This window comes from Meleagris gallopavo, chromosome 7, assembly GCF_000146605.3.
Source record: "Meleagris gallopavo isolate NT-WF06-2002-E0010 breed Aviagen turkey brand Nicholas breeding stock chromosome 7, Turkey_5.1, whole genome shotgun sequence".
Taxonomy (NCBI): Eukaryota; Metazoa; Chordata; class Aves; order Galliformes; family Phasianidae; genus Meleagris; species Meleagris gallopavo.
The window spans coordinates 8,094,215-8,118,143 of NC_015017.2; the positions used below are offsets into that span (position 1 = coordinate 8,094,215).

The following is a 23,929-nucleotide window of genomic DNA, read 5'->3' on the forward strand; positions in this document are numbered from 1 at the left end:
TAGCTGAACTTGAAGATCCTGTAAAATTTTAAGAGACTTTATTTGCAAAATAAGCAAACCTTATTGAGGACAGCAACGTACCATGGTATCTGGTATTTTGCATATAAGCAACATTAGCCAGTTAGTAGTAAAAACGTGTGGGTTTTAAACTTACTAATTTGGCTTTAAAACCAAGTGCTAAACTCTCACGTAAGTCAACCTGATGAGATAGTGATAAATCCTGTTATCTAATGGTGTCACGTATAGTAGTGTTACTAAGTGTAATGAGACTTCAAGTGCTGTAATGACTTTTTTGCTTGTTCAGTAAGGAAGCGAATCATAAACTACCAAATCTTACCTAGTGCTTGAGGATTGTTGCAGGGGTGCTTGCCCCGGCTTGTGTAAACATGCTTTACTCCATAATTAGCAAAGTTACGAACACGCAGGCAATCTTTAAACACGAGGTGTTTGTGTTTCTCTTTAGTTTTAATTAAAAGCTTTCCAAATGTGTAATAGACTAGGGCTGCTTCTGTTTGCTCATATTAACTTGTAAGATTTTCACTAGGTCTCACAGTGCAGTTATCTAAAGTAATTTAATTAAATGATGACCAAAAACTTCTAAGACAGTGTTGAGCTTTGTACCTGTTACTGCAGATAATTCGTAGATGTCTTTAGTTAAAGAGGTTTCCGAGTCTTCTATGCGCAATTGAGTTTTCGTAGTGTACCCATTCGAAGAGGTTGCATCCTTATAAATAGAGCATTCCTACAAAACTTACATACGGGAAATGTAAGCCTGCTATGAATCAAACGAATGTCTTTGATTAATTAACTTGTAGGCACCTAAGAGAGGAACAGGCAGAGAGCTGTATGATGTGTGTTATTTTTCCCCTCTGCCTTCTCCTCACAGCCCCATCTGTTCCACAGCCATCCAGAGGCCACGTGAATTGTCCAACTGCCAATGTACAGTCAGTCAGAGAAGTAGATCCTTGTATGTGCTGTACCTAGTGCAGCTTTTTATTTCACTATAGGTTTTTAGCTGGAATGATCCACAGTGAGTAAGCGGACGCATTTTTCAGATTGGGAAAGCGAATCCGTGTTCCTCAACTGAAAAGCACTGTGGTTTTCCTATGTTTTATAATTATTTGAGGATGTACGTTGCTGTAGTTACTGGACAAACTGACATTTCTTTCTTTTCTAAATTCAGTACACATAGATCTCAAGATCTGCTGTTGTCATTTGAATGACTGAACAGATTGATGCTACCCTGCCTGCTTAATTCGGTTCTTCTCAAGTAGGGCCTGAAGTCGTAGCAGCTCGTTGTTTGCATGAATGACAAAATTACCACATACATTGGCAAAGGTCTTTCAAGTGTGCTTGTGCTGTGCATTCACAGAGTAATGCTGTGCACATCTGAAGTGAAACAAGATGATATTGAGAGTATAATTGCCCCAGTTTGTCTATTGGTATGACATCATATACCTGTACAATAATTTAACCCCTTGCTGAAGGAGCAGCACAGAGAAATGATAAATATGAACAATGAGCAATTATTTTTTTTAAGCCAGGGATCAGTTAGAGCTGCTGTTAAAAAAAAAAAAAGTATTTCAGATAGCATTTGCCCTGTAAATCTGCCTGTGCGGATGCCAGCATTCCCTTGGAGCTGACCATTCCCTGAATCCAGGGAAACCACAAGGGAGTCTTTGTTAAAGGTTGCGGATAGCTAGCCTTTTTCAGCTGTCTAAAGAGTGTACCTTTTTATCTTATTATTCTGTTTTAATTTTACCAATAGCTGTGTAGTATGGTGTGGAGCAGCCATGCTTGGTTTGCTACCCGCTGTTGGAATAGAGGGTCCCTTCCAGGGGAATTTGTTGCATCACCTCTTCCTTCGTTTCTCCACAAGCATTTTATAAGGCAGAACATAATCGCTTCACTTCATTGACTGAGCTTTAAATAGTATTCCTGAGGCTGTTATGCACCACTGTCTCCTGTTACTTAAGAGCTTTTGCAGTGCTTGTCATATTGCATATTAGTTGTACTTCCATAACATCTCAGTGTTTTGGTCACTACGAATGTTTGAAATGTTTGGATGTGTTTTTGTTCAGAGTTATTAATGGCCCTTTCATCTCAGGATGTAACTTCATTAGAATCAGTTCGTATGTGTGTGTAACTGCGGGGTCATACCCTGCTTGCGTAGGTAATCATTTTTGTGTGACTTGAAAGCAAACTTTTGGTGATAGTTTTGGATCCCTATGCATTTAAGAGTTTTAGTGGCTGCATTAACAGTTTCTGTAGTCTGAGAGGGGCAGAGATTGTTTCCTCATTCTTATGTGTCTCATCTTAATCATGGTGCCATGTTTAGATACTGTATCGTTCATAAAAGCATGTAAGCCCTTCAGAGAGGGGTTTGCCAAAGCTGCACTGTGACAGATGAAACTTATGCCAGTTCACATCGTCTCCATTTCTGGTGTTTGTCTAAGACTGTTGGTCATTTAACCTGGCACCTAATGTTGTAACACCTAAGTCTAGATTGGAGATTCATGCCAAACAGCTGTAGTTTTAATTTGGGCAACTTGGATATGCACTTTGCGATTTGGTACTGAGTTACATCTTTACTCAGCCCTTACTTGTCCCTGTCTCTTTCAGCAGTGCTTGTTTGTTGAGTGTACGTGATACAAGTGCTCTGGTAATGAATCGAGGTTGTATAGTGACAGAATTTTTGTTTGCAGGGTCCCGCTTCCATTCTAGATGTACCTCTGAGTTCTTGATTTCTGACTTTCCATTCTTATGCATCTGATTGCAGCCCTTGCTTTTTCACCAATTCCTGTTTTCTTCACACTGTCCATTTCATTATATGCCACGTGCTTTCCAAAGCTTTTTCCAGTAAGTTTCTCCTAGTGGATATGCTCTTAAAACATTGGCATTTCAATTGGGTTGTTTCCTTTTCTGCACTGTCACGGGACACATGCACACTTGGTATGAACGAATATCCCAAACTAAAATTCAAAATGGCGAGTGGTGTTCAATTAGACAGGCTGCAGCAGCCAAGGTTTTAGTGGCAAAACCTTAATAAATCTAATCTGTTTAACTTGCAGTACAGATGGAGTTCTTGAACATACGGCTGCTAGATAATATATGTATTTCATTGAGAAGCTGCAATATTACATTGCCTCTGCTCTACTCCTATCCTCTCACCCATTTCCTGAGGTGTTTGAGCCTGCTCGGTCAAAAGCGAGCAGACCTTCACAAACATAAAATAAGACATATCAGTAGTAACAAAGATGCTAATGCTTCTCAACTCTGAAGTTGATAACTTTGCTTTAAGTTCACAAACTAATTGACAGAACTAAGAATGAAGCTCGTAAGCTAAGTGGAAATACCTGAAACATGGAGGCTAATACGTGAGAGTAATCTTTCAGAAGTTCAACTCAAGGCATTTGCGTTCTCCAAACTTCCAGCCCAAGCAGTTAACATTTGTGCAATGGAAGCCTGTAGTGTAAGTTCGTAGAGAGCTATATCTTTCCTTGCTCTGTGTCACAGTAATACGTTTCTCTCCATAATGACACTGATGGTTTTTTTCGGCAGCTTATTTACTAAATATACGTGATGCTTAATTTAATAAAGTTACGAGTAAATTCCTGTTCCGTTTTGTAAGCGCACTTATTTTATATATATTGCTGTGATACCATTGGCTCATGAACATTGCAGCCACCGACTCTTCCTATCTTTGGGGCTGTGGGACTGTGAAACTTAAGAACTGTACTGTAGGAATCGAGCAGCTTTTATTGTTCTTTGAATTCTCTGTGATGGGACAAAAAAGGAAGCTTTGTGTTAGGGTAAGATACTGATTGCAAGGGGCATGTTTCCTTGTTCGTAGGATCTGTTTCTTGTGTAATTCCCTCTTGTCATAAAGAAATTAGCATGTCTCCAGTTCACTGTGTTGTGTTGATTTCAACTTGCCTGTTATCACTTCTTCTTCTAATGAAGACAGAAAAATGTGTTCCAGTTCTGTTAGTTGCGAGCGCTTTCATCTCTTTAACTCTTAATTTAGCATTTGTTAACTGTTTCCTTGTGAGTGAAATTGTGTACTTGAAAGCACCGGATGAAGAGCGTGGTGCGTAGCTATATGTTACTTCTTCCATAGGGGAGAAATATTTGCTCCGATTTAAATTTCCATAAGTATCTTGAGAAAACGGGATGTTAAATATGATATAATGCCCGCAAAGTCATACTAAGTTAAGAAAAATAGCTGAGATATTTTGTTTCAGCATGAAATGGTTTGCTTTTTGATTCATTAGTGGGCTGCAGAGCTAAGCTGGGAACTTAAGTCAGAAGGAGTAGATGGACTGTCATGATCTCAGTAGATTGTATTCTAATGGGTTTCTTGGCATTGGGATCTAGTCCGCGTTATTTTTGCTGTGGATTCAAGCACTGTCGTGCATTTTTCAGCCCCTTTAGGTTAAAGGAGAGTCACCTTCTTAAGAGATAGTTGAAAGTCTTTAATCTTATAAGTCTTGGAAGTATTGTTCTGATAACGTTTCTGTATCCATTTCTTCCCACAGCCTGGGTTTGTGGTATCATCTCTATCACCGTCATTAGCCTGCTTTCCTTGCTAGGTGTGATCTTGATTCCCATCATTAACCAATGGTGCTTCAAATTTCTTCTAACTTTCTTGGTAGCTCTGGCTGTAGGAACCATGAGCGGAGATGCTCTACTCCATCTGTTGCCACACGTAAGTATTGCTTTTCTTACCTTATATTCTCACTTAAGTGCGTACAGAATTTACAAATGCTTGACAAGTATTGACACAGAAACTTTCTTTGATGTTTAAGTGTATTGTCTTAAGTACATTCTGAAACAGTATTGGAGTCCTGCCATTAAAACAAAGCAGGTTTCTTTAAAAAAAAAAAAATCAAATTTAATTGTTGTTCTATGTTCATAGCCCAACTTCTTTCAGAAGGTTTTTAAAAACACCTGAGACCAACAAGATTATTTGAAACTTAGCAGCGATACTGTATCTTGTCAATTGGTACTGCAGTATTGGTACCACCTAAAAGTATTCCAGGGGATTCAGCTTCCTGCTTAGTTAGATTTTGGGGAGAAAATAACTTCTCACTTAGTCAAGGATCTACCCAAGCTCCTGGGAAGGTAAGCGTATTGTCATTCGTGACAGTTGGTGTAATTCTTAGAATAGGAAGTATTTCCTATATTGTTAGTTAGTTTTATCCTTTCAACAGAAAAACAAATGTTTTCCTTGTATGAACTTAAGTACACATTTTTGTTGTTGTTGTATTGCAGAACTGACTTAAGACTGTAACTGATTGGAATAGTTAAATAATGGGAGACATCGTTCTCAGTAGGAGTGCAGCAGCTGTAATTTGTGTAATGTTCCTGAGCGATTCTCTGATTATTTTTCAGCACAGTGACAGAAAAAAGCTGGAGACATGTTTGGTGTTTTTTTTTTTTCCTCTTGGAAAATTAACCAGAGGAATATCGAAGTAATGAATAGTCTAACAAAAATTTTCTGTGGTAAGATGCATTTGTCTGAAAAGAATCTTCCACAGCATCGTTAATGCTGCTTTTTGGGTGAGGTAACACATTTTGCCTTTTAAGATATGAGCCGTTTCAGTCCCCAATTGCACCAAGTCACCCTTTGTTCTTACTTGCTTTGTAGTCACATGGAGGCCACAACCACAGTCAGCACCACAGCCAAGGTCACATTCACGAGCACAAGCATTCTCATCGACATGCCCATGGACATGGAATAGAGAAGGAAGGCTTTCTAGAAGAAAATGATCCAGTATTGAAAGGTCTTGTAGCACTCGGAGGCATTTATGTTTTGTTCATCATTGAACACTGTATAAGAATGTACAAGCATTACAACAAACAAAAGGTAAGTGGAAAAATTGCATCCTAATGTTAAAATACTTCAGCTTCTGAGTGTTGAGGGACAAGTCTGTGTGATGACGGAGCGTGTGCTGCTAATCGTGTAGTTTGATTTGACGCAAGGAAACGCCTTGTAAACAAGGCTGCATTTAGGCTAAGATAATCTGGGAGGACAACGTAGTAATCTGATGGGGGAAGTCTCATCTTTTTAGCCAGATACGTTTGGAAGTGGAACTAGGCAGAAGCTATTACAGCTCTTTCTCTGGCACGCATCATTTCTTAGCGAAAATGAGAAAGGAAGTACATACGAAAGACACAATAACAGAGGAAGGCACTTGTCAGGCAGTTGACAGGGAACTAAACTGTGTACTGCCAGCTGACTGCCAGCATAACGGAAAGGTTCACGTAAGGAAATGGCAAAAAACTGCAGACTTGCTGGGTCCAGAAATAAGCTGTATTCATGATAGTAGAATAAAAGGAGAGTCGGTACTTGAGGGCTGATGTGACAATCCATTGATATTCAAACTGTGAAAGGTCTACGTTGTTTCAGCAGTAGTTATAAATTTTTATCACGATTGCTTCCATCACTTGACTTTGAGGACAAAATCAGCTGTAACGGTTGCTCCCAAAAAGAATGAGCAAAGATATTAACTTATAGTTTGCTATGAAACTTGTTGCCTCAGCTGGATAGGTAGCACATGACTTTCTGCATTGGAGGAAGCGTATCTTGTGATCAAGTGATAAAAGCTATTACATTGCGAATGTCATCTTTGAGGTTAATTAAATAGTTAAATCCCTTAGGCTACTTTGGCAAATCTGTATTGGCTGTCATACGGGCCGCAGACAGGAAAGCAGCAAGATGATATCTAATGGAAAATATGAGCAAGTTGTAGGAGTCGATGATTTAAAATTGAACAGAATAGGGGCTGTTCTTGCTATGTGCTTGTTGCCTTGAACAAAGCCAGTACGATGACTCTGCGTACGTGTTTATTGGCTGTTACTGCATTCTTTGTCATATTGTACTCTGTTAAATAACTGAAATTGTGTCTTTTCTAAGATTTTGGACAGTATTTCAAATTAGTTTATTTCCATCAATGTTCCTCTATAAATCAGATGTCAAACCTTTCCCATTGCAGAGTAAGCAGAAATGGTGCAAGAATAAACAGAGCGAAGAATCGCCAATTGGAAGGAAACTTTCGGATCAGAAATTAAACAATAGACCAGATGCTGACTGGCTTCAGCTGAAACCCCTTGCAGGTAGGCGTTTTCAGCGTCTTTTCTGACTGTGGGATTTTAAGAAATGCTATGTAATGTCTGGCATGTAGCGTGTCAACTCTTGTGCAGTTGTGCTGCCATTACGTAAATGATTGTTAGTAAGACTTAGTAGGCTCTTCCTGCGCTATGTATTTTGTTTTTCTTAGATCTGAGAGCGCTGCAAACACTACCTGATATGCCCTGCAAGAGGTTCTCAGACTTCTGAAGCAGTCGGGGTTTTGGGTGGCTGTGATTCTTGGCTTCTGGGAGGAGTTTTCTGGTTAAGCTAGCTCAGCCCTGGTAAAAAGGAACACGTGTGACCTGAAGGAGTAAAATCAATTTGTAACACTTCACAGATTCCAGTGTCTGACCAGTTAACATTTGCCTGAGAAGGCCAAAGGAAAATTATTTGTTTTGATAAACGTAATTGAGAGTCTCAAGTATTTCTCTAACTGTGGATGCTGTCAATGCTGTGTATGCAATTTGATCAAAGATAGGGTAATTACTTGGTTATATTTACTTTTGGCAGAATATTGACTGCACTGTTATTAGGTATCCAGAACAACTTTCATCTATTGTTTATGACAGTCAGACTGTTTGTGCAGTATGCACCCATTTGGGATGCCTTAGCACCTGTCTTGAAGGGATGGGAGAGGGGAAGGAGCTTTTCTTCCTAAACTTGCCATTCTGTTGCCAGCGTGACTTCTGGAACTCATTTGGTGAAGAAGAATCCACACGCTATATTCGTACGAATGCAGTTTGTTCGTTTTAGTTGTTCCTAGAAGGAAGTATTAGGACTGCGGCTTTTCTCATTCAAGCAACTTAAAATGAGATTTAGAGGATAAACACAGAAAAGTAAGATAGTTTAACTATGAATATGGTGATACGTACATTTGAATTGTCTTTATTTTCTTTTAATGAACGATCAGAGGAGTTCTGCTTCTACTGACGCAGTTTTATAGCACTATTCCTCAGATAGTTTATTCGTTAAATAATTAGCAGTAAAGTTACCGAAAGCCTCTGCTAAACTTGAATTTGGACTGCAGCCCCCCTACTGCAAATACGAATGGTCATTCTATTTGTTTTTCAGTCCTCCAAAGTACGTATGACAGCCTATTTACCTTGAAATTCTGTGCTGCTTTTTAGAAGTTCATATTGAGGTTGAGATGTACTAAGGTGCCTGTTCAATTCTGTTAGACAATTAAATTCACTGTCTAGGACTGTGGTTTTGTTGTTTCGTTTGTGTTTTCTGTAACTGGTTATGTTTCCTGTATGTTAAATGGTCAATTTCATTTATGAATAATTCAGAAGTATCAGTAGACTTGAAAATGCATGCATGTACAGCTTCTGCATCGTTTTTACTTAAATTTCTCCATAAATATATATTGGATTAATTGCTAGCAGGGTAACGAGCTACATAAAAGGAGTTCGCCGTGTGACACAAGTGTCTGTCCTGCAGAAACATGTGGTAGTGAAACTACTTAGAGATCTGTTGTATAGCAGTATTCTTCAGTGACTTTGAAATGCTGTAGGTGGAATTGCATGCTTATTCAGCATAGGTACAGTCCTGGCAATTGACCTAATGCAGTGTTGAACCGTATACTTTGTCAGTAGCAGAATTACAGGTACAATCCGTCAGGCTATAACTGTGGATGCTGTCAATGCTGTATATGCAAATTGATGAAAGATAGGGGTAGTTACGTGGGTATATTTACGTTCGGCAGAATATTGATCGCACTGTTATTAGATTGGGCTGAGTTAAAACATAGTTTATTGCTTTTACAAAACAGTTGAATTCTTAGCTCAGTGTTGCAGTAGGTGCTGGCGATACTTTAATGATGTTTCTCTCCTCTGACTTCAATGTAGGAGCAGATGACTCAGTTCTATCGGAAGACAGACTAAATGAAACCGAACTGACAGACTTGGATGGCCAGCTGGAATCCCCTCCCAAAAACTTCTTGTCTGTAGAAGAAGAGAACAATGTGCATCATTCTCACAATGATGTCTTACGTGCTGCTCAAGAACACGATCTGCACGATTTAGAGTACGATAACCATGGCGAAGATAAGATGATATCTAGAAAACACAGCCACCACTGGCATCACAAACACTCCCATCATTCCCATGGCCACTGTCATTCTGGAAAAGACCTGAAAGATACAGGGATAGCTAATATTGCTTGGATGGTTATCATGGGAGATGGCATTCACAACTTCAGCGATGGCTTAGCAATAGGTAAGCAAAACTGCTGAGTGTTTCTCAGCAGTTTTAAGTGTGTTGATTTAATGAAGAATGTGGGGGGATGAAGGGGATGGGAGGGACGAAGGCAGTTTCCTACCTCGATTAACTTGGGTAGTATTTTACAAGCGATTGCAGGGAAGCTTTTTGCTGTCTTCTGCGGTTACTGGCACTGTTAAGTCATAGCGGGAATTAAAAGGTCATGGGTTCTGATAAACTCAACTTGATTGTCTTTTTCCACTGAGATGACTATATCGATATGAGCAACAGCAGTGATCTCTGTCAAATTGAGATAGGCTCAGAGAAAACTCCTGAGGGATTGAGGAATACCTGTAACATGCACTCTGGTTGTTTGGGTCTCTGTATTTACCTTAGAATAGGAAACAAGAAATTCTTTAGAGTTACATTTGCTTAGGATTTTAATTATTAGCAATAATACTTGATTGTTATTAACTGTACGTACACAGTATTTGTAATTTATGTACTGCGAGTCTGGTTGTCGTGTCACTCCTCCTGTGCTGGAAAAAAAAGCCAAAACAAACAACTAAGCAAGGTATTATTTAAGCTTACAATTAATGTAGGTTCATTTCTAGCCAAATGTATGAAATTAAACTATTGAACAGGCAAAATAAAACAATTACAAATATCATTAGCTTATTAAGTCAACGTTGATACATAAAAAAATCTAAATGTGATTTTTTTTTTGTTTACTGTTATGATTTATTTATTTCAGTAAGATAGATGCAAAGAGCATGCGGAGTTCTGAACTACTTGCAGAAGGCAAGTATTTACCTACTCGCCTGTTTTAAAGGACAAGAGAAAAGCTACTTAGGCAGGTTTTGAGTTAATGACAAATTCTTCTATAGTATCTCCGCTGCTCTTCAAACAACGTTAAACTAAATTAACTGCGTAGCAAATCCTGTTCCATTTTAAATGCTTAAGACACTTTTGCATCAGCTTCTGAGGCCTAATGGGATCGTTGTGCCACGTATTGAGAGCTTCGCTGTTTTAAAACGCCATTTCTCAATGCTTCTGCGTTGAGTCAAAACAGCTGAATATGCAGTATGCTGTAGATTTTCGAAATGCTCGTATAAATCTTTTCAATATATCGACTTAGAAGAAATGCCTAGGTTTCTAAGGGAAGTTTGTTTCATACCTGTCTCAAGTTGTGCCTATCTACTTGTATGTTTTCTGCTTGGCCTGCTTGCTGCAAGCTCTCCTTGTGCCATTTTGTTTCAGAAGTGCAGAAGTTAATTGTCAGTTTTCTCATCTCTAAATTATTTTAAGTACAGACTTTAAGTTGGTTGCAGTAATATAAGCAGAAGTTGCTTCAAAGAAGTCTCACACGTTTTTCTTCTTATTGTCTGCCAAGTTAGGCCTGTTCGTGTTGCTGATAATGCATTAGGAATAGGCATTAAACTGTTAAACATCAGACGGAATTTCCAACCTGGAAAACCGTTGCTCCTGTGCTTTTTTAACTACCCTAGCATGCTTGAAATGCCCCAAATGTGTAAAGCAGTGCTGTTCTTCCCTTTTGCCTTGGTCTGTTTCGTGTTCTCTTCTTTCAGGTTTTGCTGTTCTGGTGAATGAGGTAATAATATACGCAGCGTTAATGCTCACAAGGGTACTTGTGGTGTAATCAAAAATTATTAGCGTGCGTGTTGTTTAAAAAAAAAGTTGGTGAGTCTTGGACAAATTTGCTGATTTGTGATAAGTAACTGTCTAGGAACTGCAGAATCAGAGTCTGAACCTCTGATTGATCACCTGAGGTGAGCACTGAGTCATATATGTGAGCACAGGTGAAGGCAATTCACCTGTGCTGCAGGAAGGGGCGGAGCCTGGCTGCACCTCTCCTAGATGCATTTAAGAGCTGACTGCCTGTGGGGAAGGATCTCTTCTGGAGATTCCCTCCTCTGGAGTTTCATAGAGAGTCCAGGATATGGGTAAGCGTTCTATCTATTCTCTTTTGGTATAGTAACTGCTTAGCCAAACTATGTGGTGTAATTCTTAATTGTAACATCTATACATTCATTGATTATACAGTAACATAACCTCTGTATCATTTTTTCTTTTTACTTTTAGGAGCAGCTTTTAGTGCTGGTCTGACAGGAGGGATTAGTACCTCTATAGCAGTATTTTGTCACGAGCTGCCCCATGAATTAGGTAATAAACATAATAAAACCGGCACTTCGTACAAGAAGACTGAATAGATGCGTGTGTGTAAATGCTGTTCTGATACTCTTAAGGATAGCTGGTGGATAGGTGTAGTTTCAGCAAAGGTGATTGAGCTCTATTATTTGAGCATATGTAATGAGATAGTCAAGATACGTTTGACAGGCATCTAGCTGCAGCATTCTGTGAAGTATTTTCAGGATGCTCACAAAGATATTGAGGAGTAGAGGCGATACATTTCTAGTGTTACACCTCTGCATTTTGGATAGAGTATATTGTCTCGTCTTGAAAAATGTTATTTATTGTATGACGTATTATTACAGGGAGTTAAATGATTAAGTAGAAGTCTTTGTGTAGATGTTCAGAAGATAGTTTGTACTGCTTATCACTGAGTCCGGTCAATTCAATGGCTAAAGCCTGTAAGCATCTCTGCTGGTGCCTTTGAGTCTTGCCCACAACTAAAGCATTTTTTCTCGGGTGCTAGCTTCTTGTGATGAAACATGTGCTTGCGTCAGCCACAAGCTACATTACAGGAAATAACAGCGCATTCCAAGATTTGCAAAAGAGCAGCTCGAGAGAGGAGCTCTTGGCTTTTATTTTTTGTCTGTAGCCTGAACTGGTGCCAGATTAATGTGATGAATTGTTACCTTTGAATCATTTTAAACAAGGCTTTGCCGCACACAGAGGTGTTACAAGAGTTTTTGTGTCCTGCTGCCCAATCTTCTTTTGAGCCCCTCTAACATAGAATCGTAGAGTCATACAATAGTCTGGGTTGAAAAGGACTGCAATGATCATCTAGTTTCAACCCCCCTGCTACTACGCGCAGGGTCACTGACTACCAGACTGGGCTGCCCAGAGTCGCATCTGGTCTGGCCTTTTAATTTCTCCAGGGATGGGGCATCCGTAAACTCCTTGGGCATCCTGTTGTACTGCTTAACTGCCTTCTGTGTGAAAAATGTCCTCCTAATACCTAACATAAACCTCCCTTGTCTCAGTTTCAAACTATTTCTCCTTGGCCTGTCACTACCTACCTGTGTAAACAGTCATCCCCCCTCCTCTTTACAAGCTCCCTTCAGGTACTGGAAGGCCGCAATGAGGTCTCCTCGGGGCCTTTTCTCCAAGCTTAAAAAGAAGTCCAATTCCCTCAACCTTATTTGCAGGAGAGGAGCTCCAGCCCTCTGATCATCTTACTGACTGTTCCTCTGGACCCGCTCCAAGAGCTCCATGTCCTTCCTGTACTGGGGGCCCCACACAGTGCTCTAGATGGGGTCTCACAAGAGTCGAGTAGATGATTGCTTTCCTCTCTCTGTTAGCTGCCTCTTTTTTTAATGCAGCCTGGAACACAGTCAGCCTTCTGGGCTGCAAGTGCACACAGCTGGCTCGAGTCCAGCTTCTTATCCACCAGGACCCCTAAGTCCCTCTTGGCAGGGCTGTCACAAGGGGTTCTTGGCCTGGTCCGTATAAATGCCTGGGTATGCCCCGACCCAAGTGCAACATGTCGCACTTGGCCTTGTTGAACCTCAAGAGCTTCACCCAGGCCCAGTTCTTCAGTCTCTCCAGATCCCTCTGGATGGCTTCCCTTCCTTCCAGTGTATTGATTCCAATTTAGAGAGAGGGTGTAGTGAGGGACCATGTCAAAGGCTTTGCAGAAGCCCAAATAGAAGACCTCAATTGCCCTTCCCCAGTCTACCGAAGACATCACTCGATCATAGAAGGCCACTGGATTGGTCAGGAGAGATCTGCCCTTGGTGAACCAATGTTGGCTTTCTTGAATCACCTCTTTGTCTCGTGCATGCCTTAACAAAGCTGCTAGGAGAATATGCTCCATGATCTTTGCAGCACAAAGGTGCTGCCCAGTAACTGCCCAGGTAGCCCAGTTCATCCTTTTTTCCCTTTCTTAAAAATAGGAGTCATGTTTCCCTGTTTGCAGTCACAGGGGATTTCACTCAACAGCTACTACTTTTCAAATACGAAGAGAGCAGCTCGGCAACCACATCCGCCACCTCTCTTAGAACCGAGGATAGATATCATCTGGCCCCATGGACTTAAATACATTCAGTTTCATGAGGAGGTCTCGGACAAGTTCCACTTCAACAATGGGATGGAATCCACTCACCTCACCCTCACCTGAATGTTCAGGGTTCTGGCAGACGTGCGGGCCTGACTCTAGTTTTAGCCAGGCCCGCATTCCTCTAGATCACAAACTCTACCGCGGCATGATCACTGCAGCGTTTAAGTTGGGCAATACCTTAGATTGCTGAGATAGTAAATGCAGGCTAACTTAAATTCTTGCTGTCTAGAGGAGTACTGATACTAAACCACTGTGTTTTGCCTTCACTTCAGGTGATTTTGCTGTGCTGCTTAAAGCTGGTATGACAGTCAAGCAAGCTATTGTGTACAACCTGCTGTCTGCCATGATGGCTTATGTAGGCATGCTGATCGGCACAGCGGTGGGACAGTATGCGAATAACATCACCTTGTGGATCTTTGCAGTCACTGCAGGCATGTTCCTCTATGTGGCGTTGGTTGATATGGTAAGACCATTTTCATTCTTCAGTTTCCCTGGTGCAAACCAAAGCAGCTGACATTGTGGAAATTTGTCTCTACTGTGGCCTGTGGCTCCAGGTTCCTTGCCAGGTTTCTCTGCCTTGCTGGTATCCTTGAAGCATTAGTGAAGACAGCTGAAATAAAGGATTTGATTTCTACTGAATTTCCTGGTATTGGCAGGATTTGTCTTGAAGCTTAGCAAACTCATCTCTGCAATTACTGCCATGCTGGGCTCAGGACACTGAGTGTCAGTGGGGCTACTGGCTTCTCGCCTTTAAACTCAGCTTTGGTTATAGAGCTCCTGCGATAGACCTGCTTCTGTTAGAACTTTTAAGACCAGGACTGGTGAAAGCTGATCATCACTGCATTTTTTTCTGTTAATATTAAGATAGCAAAAAATGGGTTTTGTCTTTCAATATAGAGAGCTTTAATTAGTAAATGTGCTCCAGTGTTGAAGTTGCTATTATAAGTTAAGTCAGTCAGTCCTTTTCTGAACTCGCAGAGGCGAATGGCTGCGTAGTAGACAATAACTCTTCGTGCAAATATAGATGTTCTGCGATAGCCTATAGTTACTGGATACCAGCCAGTTTCCTGTAAGTTCTGTGCCCATATTTTTTTTTCTTTTATGTACTTCGACTTAAGACAGAATGTATAAAGGAAGGCAGTATTTTCATTCAGCAGTATTTTGTTTTTTCTTGGTCCTTTTCCTTAGGCAAAGTAGCATTCAATATAGTCTGACTCCAAACAAAAGCGGGAATGCCTCTGCGTGATAAACTCGCTGCGGTTTCAAGTGTGTGTTCTTAAGACTCCTTAATCTGTTTTTCTCTTTAAGTCCCTGTCTTCTGACACCTAATAGGAATGGATTTTAACTCTGGTGATGAGTTAAATTTTGACTCTGGTGATAAGTTGATTTTAACAAGCTGGTCTTGTAACTCAGCTGAGGTCTGCTAAGGGGCAACTGACCTTCCGGTAGTCTTGCATTTGAAGGAAATTCATCTAATTAGATACGTTTCTCTATTTCTAAAATACAGTTCTCTCCTAGTTGAGAGGAGGTAGAACCTGAACTCAACTCAGGAAATCTTAAATCTTTAAGGCTCTCCATTACCTTCTGCTGTTGCTTATGTGGAGATGACTTGAATTCTATTCTTACTGGAAAATTATATATATATGCACGCATACGCATGCGCACAAATTTATGTATATAAATATAGATAGTTTTATATATATAAAACCTATATATTATATAATTACAAAACAAAAAATATAAAAAATGTTGTATTCCTTGTTTCTCATAACTCGGCAAGAAACAATATATTTCCATCTGCGAGAAATGTTCGTTTTGACAGGACTAGTATTAATACACAATCAACGAAATTGATCGTATCGAGAGCTTATAAATTGAGAAGATCAGTAGTCTATAGCTGAGATAAATAATATTCATACTGGTGTGTGTTGTTTTTTTTACGTTTAAATTTTCAGTGTATCAAATTGTCAGTTTATGTATCTTTGTGATATACGGTAAGGCAAGACCAAACAGGCAATATATTAATCTTTTCAACTGATCTGATCATCTGATAATTTCTTGGTTTGTTGTACCATACTCAGATAGTTGGAATAACCATAACAGTTCAAGCCTATTTTATGAAGAGCTACAATAGAGACTTACACTCTCTACTGACTGTAGTTTGTCTTTGATCTATACAATGTTTTCTTTCATTCTCAAAATGGTTTACGAAGAAATGAATTGACAAAAACTTAAGATAAAGTAAGGAAATCCTTTAAGTTATTCTTGTCTTGTCTGGATGGTCCTGTAAGGCACTTAGGAAGGTTTCTTTTTATATCTTCCACGTCTGCTCTTATTTAGCGCTTCTGTCAGTACTGTTTCATGTTTTTCTTACAGTTGAGGAACAGCCACAGCTTTCAGAACTTTCTATGGATGTCTGTGAAATTGTTCCTGAATTACCAGTGGTGTGCGTGATGAACCTCACTATTCTCAAACGTGTGTGAATATATGTAAAGTATATAACAAGACGACGGACTGAGTTAATCGACTGAGTCTTTCTAGCCACATGGCTAGCTTTAATTGAGTAAACAAACTTGAAAGAGTAGACAAAGAATACTGGGCTGGCCCTTGAAATCAAAAGTTCAACTACATGCGTGATCCAGGAAGAGCTGTAGAAGCACCCGGTGTAAAAGAGTTTTCACTTGGTCTAGTAAATACATGATGTGTTAGAGACAGTTTTTCTAAAATACAGTGATTGTGTATAGTTTTAAGTATGTATTGGTGGCTTGTTTTTTTAACTACAACCTCAATTGCTTATTCTTGATCGATAAATATCATCTTGTACATTGGTTAGTGATTAAACGGAATAGAGGTGAAATAACCTTATTTTAATTGCTTTTCTTTTTAGCTTCCAGAAATGCTTCATGGAGATGGAGATAACGAAGAGCACGGTTATTGTCCAGTGGGGCAGTTCATTCTGCAGAACCTAGGTCTGCTTCTTGGATTTGCCATCATGCTGGTGATTGCCCTCTATGAAGATAAAATTGTGCTTAACATCCAGTTTTGACTGTATTCTGGGTTTTGCTGTGGATACAATGTTATTACTGTACTGGCTTTGAGTCTGCACTGTTTCACTGTATGCACATTGCTTAAAGGAAAAGCAGCGGCTTGCACTACTTACGCGAGTACATCCTATTCATTTCTGAGTGTATTATCTGATGCATTTTTCCGATTCAAATCGGATGACATAGCTCAAATGCATCTTCTGAACTCCGTTAAGTGGCAATAGAGAGATAGTAAATTCAAGAAATAAATGCCAAGTTCAGCGTGCTGCTTGCTTACATAAAAAAAAAAGACAGTGAAGGATGTGCACACTTGGGAAAAAAGCATTTCATACTTCGATTATCAGACAGAAAATTTTACAGCTAAAAATCATACCTATGCAAGGAACCTGAGTACACTTTTAGAAACGCACAAGTCTTAAGCAGCAGGCATACATATGTGTATATATATAGTTATCTTCTGTCTGTGTGTATGTACGCATATGCATGCGTACTGCTGGTTCCTCTGCATAGTGGTGACTTGAAGTATTAAATCTTAACAACAATAGATGAGTGGAAACCACTGTGCTGTCTTAAATTTCAAGAAAAAAAGAAACCCAAAACCGTAAGCTGCACTCACTCATTTTAACTTCATGTTTAAGAAGGTAGGCCGTTGCAATATACGCCGCAAAGTGCTACGATGTCCTGTCGAGGATCACTTTGACCATGTTTTCCTGACTAAGATTTATTTGATGTTTGTTCTTAGATATAAGTAGGAAAATGCAAACTGCAGTAGAATTAGTGCTAGCCTGGGGAAATCCCCGACGTTGGAGTTACTGAGCTATTCCTGGTTCTTTTCTACAGATGCTAAACATGTATCGTGTGCCACTTGCAGCATAAACTACTGAAGAATTGTGGCTGTGAATGTGTGCAAACTCTTAATTTCATGGAGAATCAGTATGAGATTTTTTCCTTTAACAGTTATTTTGGTATGTTTTCTCCTATGTTAAAGTACAACAAAGATGCTAGTTACTGAACGTGGGCACAAAGGTTAAAATATGCTACGTGCATGTACGGTTACTTAATGTACTCTGTTTATATAGTGCCTCAATATCAGTTGTTGCGGCACCAACCATTTCTGTGGTTGAGGCTAAGAAGATAGCTACTTCCAGCGTAAATGAGTTCGTTTGTATGATTTTTTTAAAAGGATTTTGGTAGTTGATTGTTTAAAAGCAAATGCGATAGATTGGTCGTATGTCTAATTTGGAAGGATAGACTGAAGATTTTCGGCCGTAATATGCTGGGAGCACGTCTTGGATCAGATTTTGCTGAGATGGTTGTTCTGCCAGAAAGGAGCAAGTTCTTCTTGTACCCGTTATCTCATTAAGAAAAAATAGGTCGAGTTCTTGAGCACGAGTTGATTCTGTAGGTCCCCTTGCAATCATGGAAGTAGCCTTCTCCAAAATTTCCAGTTTGCTGTCTCCTTTGTGTAGGCCAGGTAAGCCATTGCTCGACTACATGCTGTAAGATTTGTTTCAGTCTGCTCGCTGCCAGTGTAGCTGCTGAAACTGTACAGATGCTAACAGCTAAAAAGAGCACCAGCTGGTATCTTCATTCCATTTCAAGTTTGTGCGTTTCTCGTGGCCTGTTAATTTCCGAAGCTTCATCAGTTAGTCAGTTTTTAACAAAGCAGCTGTGTATTTTCAAGGTATTGGTTGGTTCTTGCCAGTATTTCTTCCTAATGCAGTATCGAGGAACAGTATTAAGGGTCCGTTAGAAAGAATAGTGTAGTTTCTTTGGTGAAGAAGCCGAAACCCAGATTTGAGACGTGCAGCCATTTGATGCTAAGAACTTGACGGTTCATTAGTTTGCCTCTTGAAAAACATTTACTATTGGACCCTAATTAGCAAGTGTACTGTTAAAAGCTTCGGTTTGCTGAATGGTGCAGTGCAAGGATTGTAGGTGACACTTCTTCTACTCGGTGCTCACCGTACATTCCTGAGTACCGTTTTCCAAGTGACTTAAGTCGTGGGATAATTACTGAGGATCTTAGTTGCGTTAACTTATGTTGCCTATGTATTGAACTGACCCGTAACGTTAATTTGTTAGCTCTGTCAAGTATAAGGGGGCCATGTGGTCTAACCGATGTTTTTGTTAATTTTTTAAGTAAGTTGATTTCTTTTAAATTGTTGCAAATGAAAAATTGTTTATTTCAGGTAGTATATTTACTTCTGTATTAGTTAGAGTATGGTTTTAACTTAATACACTGCCTGCATCGGAAAATATTAAACTTGTTTTCGAGACCGTCTTCAGACAAGGGAAAATCAGGTCTTTGAAGGCAGGTACTGGATTGTTTCCATTAAATATGTATGTTGTTTGTCTTGAATTTTGTAATATTTATTACAAGTTATCAAGGGCAGTGTAACACTCGTGACTTCCTCTGTAGGTTTTCCACCAGTACTGAAATTGAAATTGTTCTAATGTGTGCTTTTAAGTCACGTTACAGATGATCTGAATTCCACTACATTTCCGCTTGGTTTGTACATTCCATTCTGCTGAATCCAGAATCTCATCTAACTTGTATTTGTTGGAGGACATGTTATTTGTATATTAAAATGCTGTCACTGTGTGACATCCCATATGAATTTTGATGTAGATCACATTGCACTCGATCTGCTGTGATTACGCTTAGAAATACTGTTGTTGCTAGATGCAGTGTGATTTTTTTTTAATAAAAAAACCCCCTCCTGTTAACGATTGCGTCTATGGTTACTAATGTCATTATGGTCCTATAAGATACACCGGAGCTATCAGTCTTTTTATCATCTTATTTTTTTAATTATATAAAGCTGGAAAACATCAAATGCTGTTCTGTGCATTGTCAACAGTGTTGTGTTAATTTTTGTTTGTTCCTTAAAAATAAGGAGCCTTCAAAAAAACAAATATTAAAGGAGCAAATGTTCTTCTTGGCTTTTATGAGATTTTATTGTACAATGTTGTATTTTATATGCCACAAATTGCAATGCGCAGAAAGTTCTCTGCTTTTTCGTGAATCCTGTTGTATGTACATAGACATACCTTTGGATATTATGGCCATTCAAAACTGACAGACGTTCTTCACGGGTGATGTAAAAAAGGAACCCCCATTAATAGTGTGTAGGTTTAAGAATTAAGCTGACATAATAACACCACCCCCCGTTTGATCCAGTGTTCTTGTGGTTTTATCAGAAAGAAGGGTCATCGCAATGACTAAGTTGGTGGAATGGCCGGTAGTTGACAGGATCCCTCTTACCTTGCTTGTCTTGTACACTGCATCCAGGTAACTGGGTCGTTGTGGAACGTCTGCATTCTTACAGGGCTTCAACCATATCTGCAGCATGGAATAATCATTTTCACATTAGTTCAAAAAAAAAGGGGGGGGAACATTCTTGGTGGGCCTAATTATTTCTGATAGCGGTGTCTGCTTTTTGACAGATGGGCCTGAAAACCTGCTTAATCTTCTATTAGCAGATTGCTTTCTTTAACAAAATCTGCAACATGAAATGTAATGTTGCTGTTGTTACTAGTAGATGGTATGAACTTTTGAGTTAACCTGTTGCTCCCTTAAAGGTTGCCACTTAGGTGTTTAATCCACAGAATTTGTTCACATGATTTCTGTTATAATTCTATAATATTGTTACACAAACTCACCACAGGCATGGTATCGTAGAGGATTTTTGGATAAGATTCTCCTAGCTTTTTAGTTTCTCTGTTCCAGCGTGCTCCATCCAAGAACAGTCCCTGGATGTAGACACATAAATCAGTGGTATAAGAGAACAGGTTACAGGAATGCTGGAAGGTTTTTCTGACTGAAAGCAGCAGCCAGTGCAGCACACGTTGCTGTCAGCTGATGGACTGTGTGGGCCTCAGTCCATTTTAGTGTTAGAAATGGACAGTCATACTTTCAACACAATCTTTCTTAAATGGAGTTAAAACACTTTACATGTATGGTTTCATAAAGGGTTAGAAAGTTACAGTATCTAGCAGTAGTGCAGCATGTTGGGTCTTGAGCAAACATTAAGGTAGGTTTCAAATTTAAATTTAAGATAGTGGACATCATTTTCATGTCTGTCATCATAAACTCCTGTATATATTACGTATATTAGGAACTTGAGTTTTTTCAGAGGAGATATGACAGTATCTTGAAGAGTCTTTCAGTAGTTAAACTTCGTGGTTTCAAAATCTAACTCATTTAAAACTGTAAATTAATTTTGGGTTGTTCTTGTTTGTGTGTTAGTTTTTTAACAGTAATTTTATGTACAATCAAGTAATATGTAATAAATATATGTAATCTTAAATAATAATTACACCAATACAAATGACAATAAGTAAAAATTATAAAATTTCAAAAAACACATTTAAAAACCATGACGAGAAGTTAACACTGCGTGGGTGATGTTTTCCTAGGCAACCTGGCCAAAGCCTTCTTTACCCCTGGTCAAATGGATTCTCTTGAAATTATTAGAACATGATGATTTTCCCTTTCTCCTAAGCCAATTTATTACTAACTGTTCTGTTCAATGCTTAGTTTGTCTGAAGACAGGAGGTAGACCAAGTAGTTGTTTAAGACTGTAACTATCTACTGTGCATCATGGTCATATCCACAACCTATTTTACTATGGATAGCAAAGCAAGTGCAGGCAACAGCAAATGGCTTGGCTTCCATTGGCTTAGGAATAGCTTCCAAGTTGTGTAACAGGAGAAAAAAAAAAAAGCCAAGCTAATTATGTTTAAAGTTATTTCAATAGTGGGAAGTTAGGGGGTAAGAAGTAATCTGTGTTGATGATAGTTCATCCCTTAAGGCAAAAAGAGAGTCGTCTAATGCTTTATGTAGCATTTTGCTTCTTCAGGATTTTGCACATTTCATGGGGGGAACAGCAACTTGCTGTATATCTTACAACTACCTGATTACATTCAGTAACTTAACTGTGTAACTCTTCAGTATGCAAAGTAATGTTAATGAATGCTTGGTTCACTTACCATCCTCAGGAGCAACTTAGCATTCGTTATCTTCCAGCACTTCATAGTCAAATGCTTACATGTCTATTCGAATAGTGTACTTTCTGGCACAGTTCTGCTGGACACGAGTTCAGAATGCTTGAAGAAGAAACCTGAAATCCAGAAGATGGGTGGCATTGTATTTTCATAGCACATCTGCAGCAGCAGAAGAGAGAGGACGGAGTGGGGAAGCATATGTTTTTTTTGTAATATTTAGAGAGCAACTTAGATACAAACATCCAGAGTAATTTGTCCGTCAGTGCCTCCAAGGGTGACTCTGGTATTATTTGCACTGCTGTGCAACAACTCAACCATGGGTGCATTACCTAAACGGTGTATTTCTCCTAGAGCCAGCACTAACAAGAAGGATCAGGTCCAAGATGAAACCAGAAGTCATGCTAAGGTGTATTTTAGCGTTCGTGGTATCACAGTCTCATTAGAAGATAAACACCAGGAGGGGGAAGGAAGGAGGGGACGAAGGGGACAAAGGGAAGGGACGAAGGGGGCGGGGGGGACGAAGGCAGTTTCCTACCTCGAGTAACTTGGGTAGTATTTTACAAGCGATCACAGGGAAGATTTCACTGTCTTCTGCGGCTACCGGCACTGTTAAATCATAGCGGGAATTAAAAGGTCATCGGTTTTGATAATCTCCACTTGATTGTCTGTTTCCACTGAGATGACTACTACATAGATATCAGCAACAGCAGTGATCTCTGTAAAATTGAGATAGGCACAGAGAAAACTCCTGAGGGATTGAGGAATACCTGTAACACGCACACTGGTTAGGCCTGTTCTGTGGTTGGTAAAGCTGTGCTAAGAACTGGGCTGACCCTTGCACCTGGAAGTGAGTGCAAAGTCTGCAGACAGAGTGGAATAACTTTACCCTGCAGGATGAGCTTGTCAAAGGTAGGTGATTGCTAGTTGAGCTTCTGCTTTAAAGCATCAGGTTGTACAAAAAAGGAAATCTTAAAACCTAGGTTGCCAGTTCTTTTTTACCTAAGTGATTTTCTAGCAAGGCAAGGTTGGAGATGCTCTTTGCTAGTGGAAGATAGAGGAAAATCAAGGAAAAGGCGTGCTGTGCATAGCTGCTGCATCGCATCTGCACTGCTCTCCCCATGCAAAGGAGGAGCAGCTCAGCAGGCTTGGCCTGGGCCATGAAAGGGAGCATATGAACATCTGGACCGACCCCAAAGGAGCTGGTTCTGCAGGTTGGTTGTTTTCTGCTAGTTGTCTCACATCCTGTTGCTCAGGGGTAGTTTTGTCCATTGTTTAATCAATAGATAAGCAGATACTATATATATATCCAGGTGCTTGGCTAATATAAATTATATTGGAGAAATGAGAGAAAGTCACTCACCCTGTCCTGAGCTCACAAGATGAACACGGATGGAATGGATCTCCAAAGAGATCCTTACCCACTGGCAGTCAGCTCTTAAATGGGTCTAGAAGAGGTGCAGCCAGGCTCCACCCCTTCCTGTAGCACAGGTAAATTGCCTTCACCTGTGCTCCTGTGGCTGACTCAGTGCTCAACTCAGGTGATCAATCAGAGGTTCAGGCAGTGATTCAGCAGCCCCATACAGTCCTTGATCAGTGCTAACAGGAAAGTTGCGCGGCATTTTTGTGTCAGCTGTCCCAGTGCTTCGATCCCATCCCAGCAGCGAGGGGCTTTTGCGGAATGATGCACGTGCTGATGTCCAGCCAGCTTTGGGGATGAGTCTGCGTAGCAGGGTATGTCTGGCAGGACTGAGGCTTGGGGACCAGGCCAGGTCAAATCCGGTGCGCTTTGCTCTCCTCCTTAGTGCTTGCTTTTGCTCAGGAGGGCGGGTGCTGAACCTTATGAACCGATGCCCGCAGACGGGGTTTGCAGAGAAAGAGGTCCTGCAGGCCTGGTGTGGCAGCCACGGAGCTGTAGCGAGGCGGCATCCGTGCAAAACACCAGAAATCCACGGGGGTGTGAAGGTGAGCTGTGGGCTCCAGTAACACGGGAGGGAATGTGCGTGCTCGGGGTTTGGGCGCTTCTGTGTGTTTGGAGTGACTGTGACAGCACTGCTCGGTCAGTTTGAGTGTGTGGAACAAGCGGGACATCCTTTTTGACGGAGTCCTGTGAAAGGAGTCCGAAAGGGTTTGAGGTCTGAGTTTAAGGCTGTGCGCATCGTCCAGGAGTTGGGGTAGGGGATGAGGCAAGGAAAGTTGGGGTAGGAGGATGAGGCTCAGGACCAGGGACCTCTTCCATCGGTACAAACTCCCGCTGTTGTCTTTTTGGATTAGGAATCCA

The 23,929-nt window shown here is 40.2% G+C and overlaps 2 protein-coding genes across 7 annotated transcripts in view; one reads left to right on the forward strand and one right to left on the reverse strand.

Moving 5' to 3' along the window:
• Positions 1 to 19,371, forward strand: part of SLC39A10 (solute carrier family 39 member 10) — a 30,087-nt gene extending 10,716 nt beyond the window's left edge. The window contains exons 4-10 of one of the 4 annotated variants that reach the window (XM_010713387.3): positions 4,656 to 4,708; positions 5,651 to 5,869; positions 6,999 to 7,119; positions 8,983 to 9,351; positions 11,437 to 11,517; positions 13,870 to 14,060; positions 16,485 to 16,643. In XM_010713387.3, coding sequence (XP_010711689.1) covers positions 4,656 to 4,708; positions 5,651 to 5,869; positions 6,999 to 7,119; positions 8,983 to 9,351; positions 11,437 to 11,517; positions 13,870 to 14,060; positions 16,485 to 16,643 — 1,193 coding nt within the window. Of the gene's footprint in view, positions 1 to 4,538; positions 4,709 to 5,650; positions 5,870 to 6,998; positions 7,120 to 8,982; positions 9,352 to 11,436; positions 11,518 to 13,869; positions 14,061 to 16,484 lie in introns of all 4 variants that reach the window. The other 3 variants (XM_003207438.4, XM_010713386.3, XM_019616958.2) reach the window with 3 other exon arrangements.
• On the reverse strand, positions 14,067 to 23,131 carry LOC104911641 (dynein heavy chain 7, axonemal-like). Of its 3 annotated transcripts, XM_010713383.3 has the most exons (6): positions 23,012 to 23,131; positions 22,187 to 22,367; positions 21,637 to 21,767; positions 20,308 to 20,397; positions 19,910 to 19,987; positions 14,067 to 14,207 (listed from the first exon to the last, which is right to left on the reverse strand). In XM_010713383.3, exons 3-6 carry the CDS (start codon positions 21,679 to 21,681, stop codon positions 14,130 to 14,132), a joined length of 291 nt encoding a protein of 96 aa, XP_010711685.1. In that variant the 5' UTR covers positions 21,682 to 21,767; positions 22,187 to 22,367; positions 23,012 to 23,131; the 3' UTR covers positions 14,067 to 14,129. The 3 variants fall into 3 exon arrangements, 2 of the variants coding, with proteins under 2 accessions (XP_010711685.1, XP_031410001.1); XR_004160289.1 differs by lacking the exon at positions 14,067 to 14,207 and having other exon boundaries at positions 19,692 to 19,987; positions 22,187 to 22,257; XM_031554141.1 differs by lacking the exons at positions 14,067 to 14,207; positions 23,012 to 23,131 and having other exon boundaries at positions 19,692 to 19,987; positions 22,187 to 22,977.
• Positions 23,132 to 23,929: the final 798 nt, after the last annotated feature.

What these genes read in the sequence shown, in the direction of transcription:
- LOC104911641 (XM_031554141.1), bottom strand. Translation starts at nt 21,681, where the DNA reads ATGAAGTGCTGGAAGATAACGAATGCTAAGTTGCTCCTGAGGATG. An exon ending in CTAAGTTGCTCCTGAGGATG is followed by an intron (nt 20,398 to 21,636) that starts GTAAGTGAACCA and finishes GTCTACATCCAG; the next exon opens with GGACTGTTCTTGGATGGAGC. An exon ending in TCTACGATACCATGCCTGTG is followed by an intron (nt 19,988 to 20,307) that starts GTGAGTTTGTGT and finishes TCCATGCTGCAG; the next exon opens with ATATGGTTGAAGCCCTGTAA.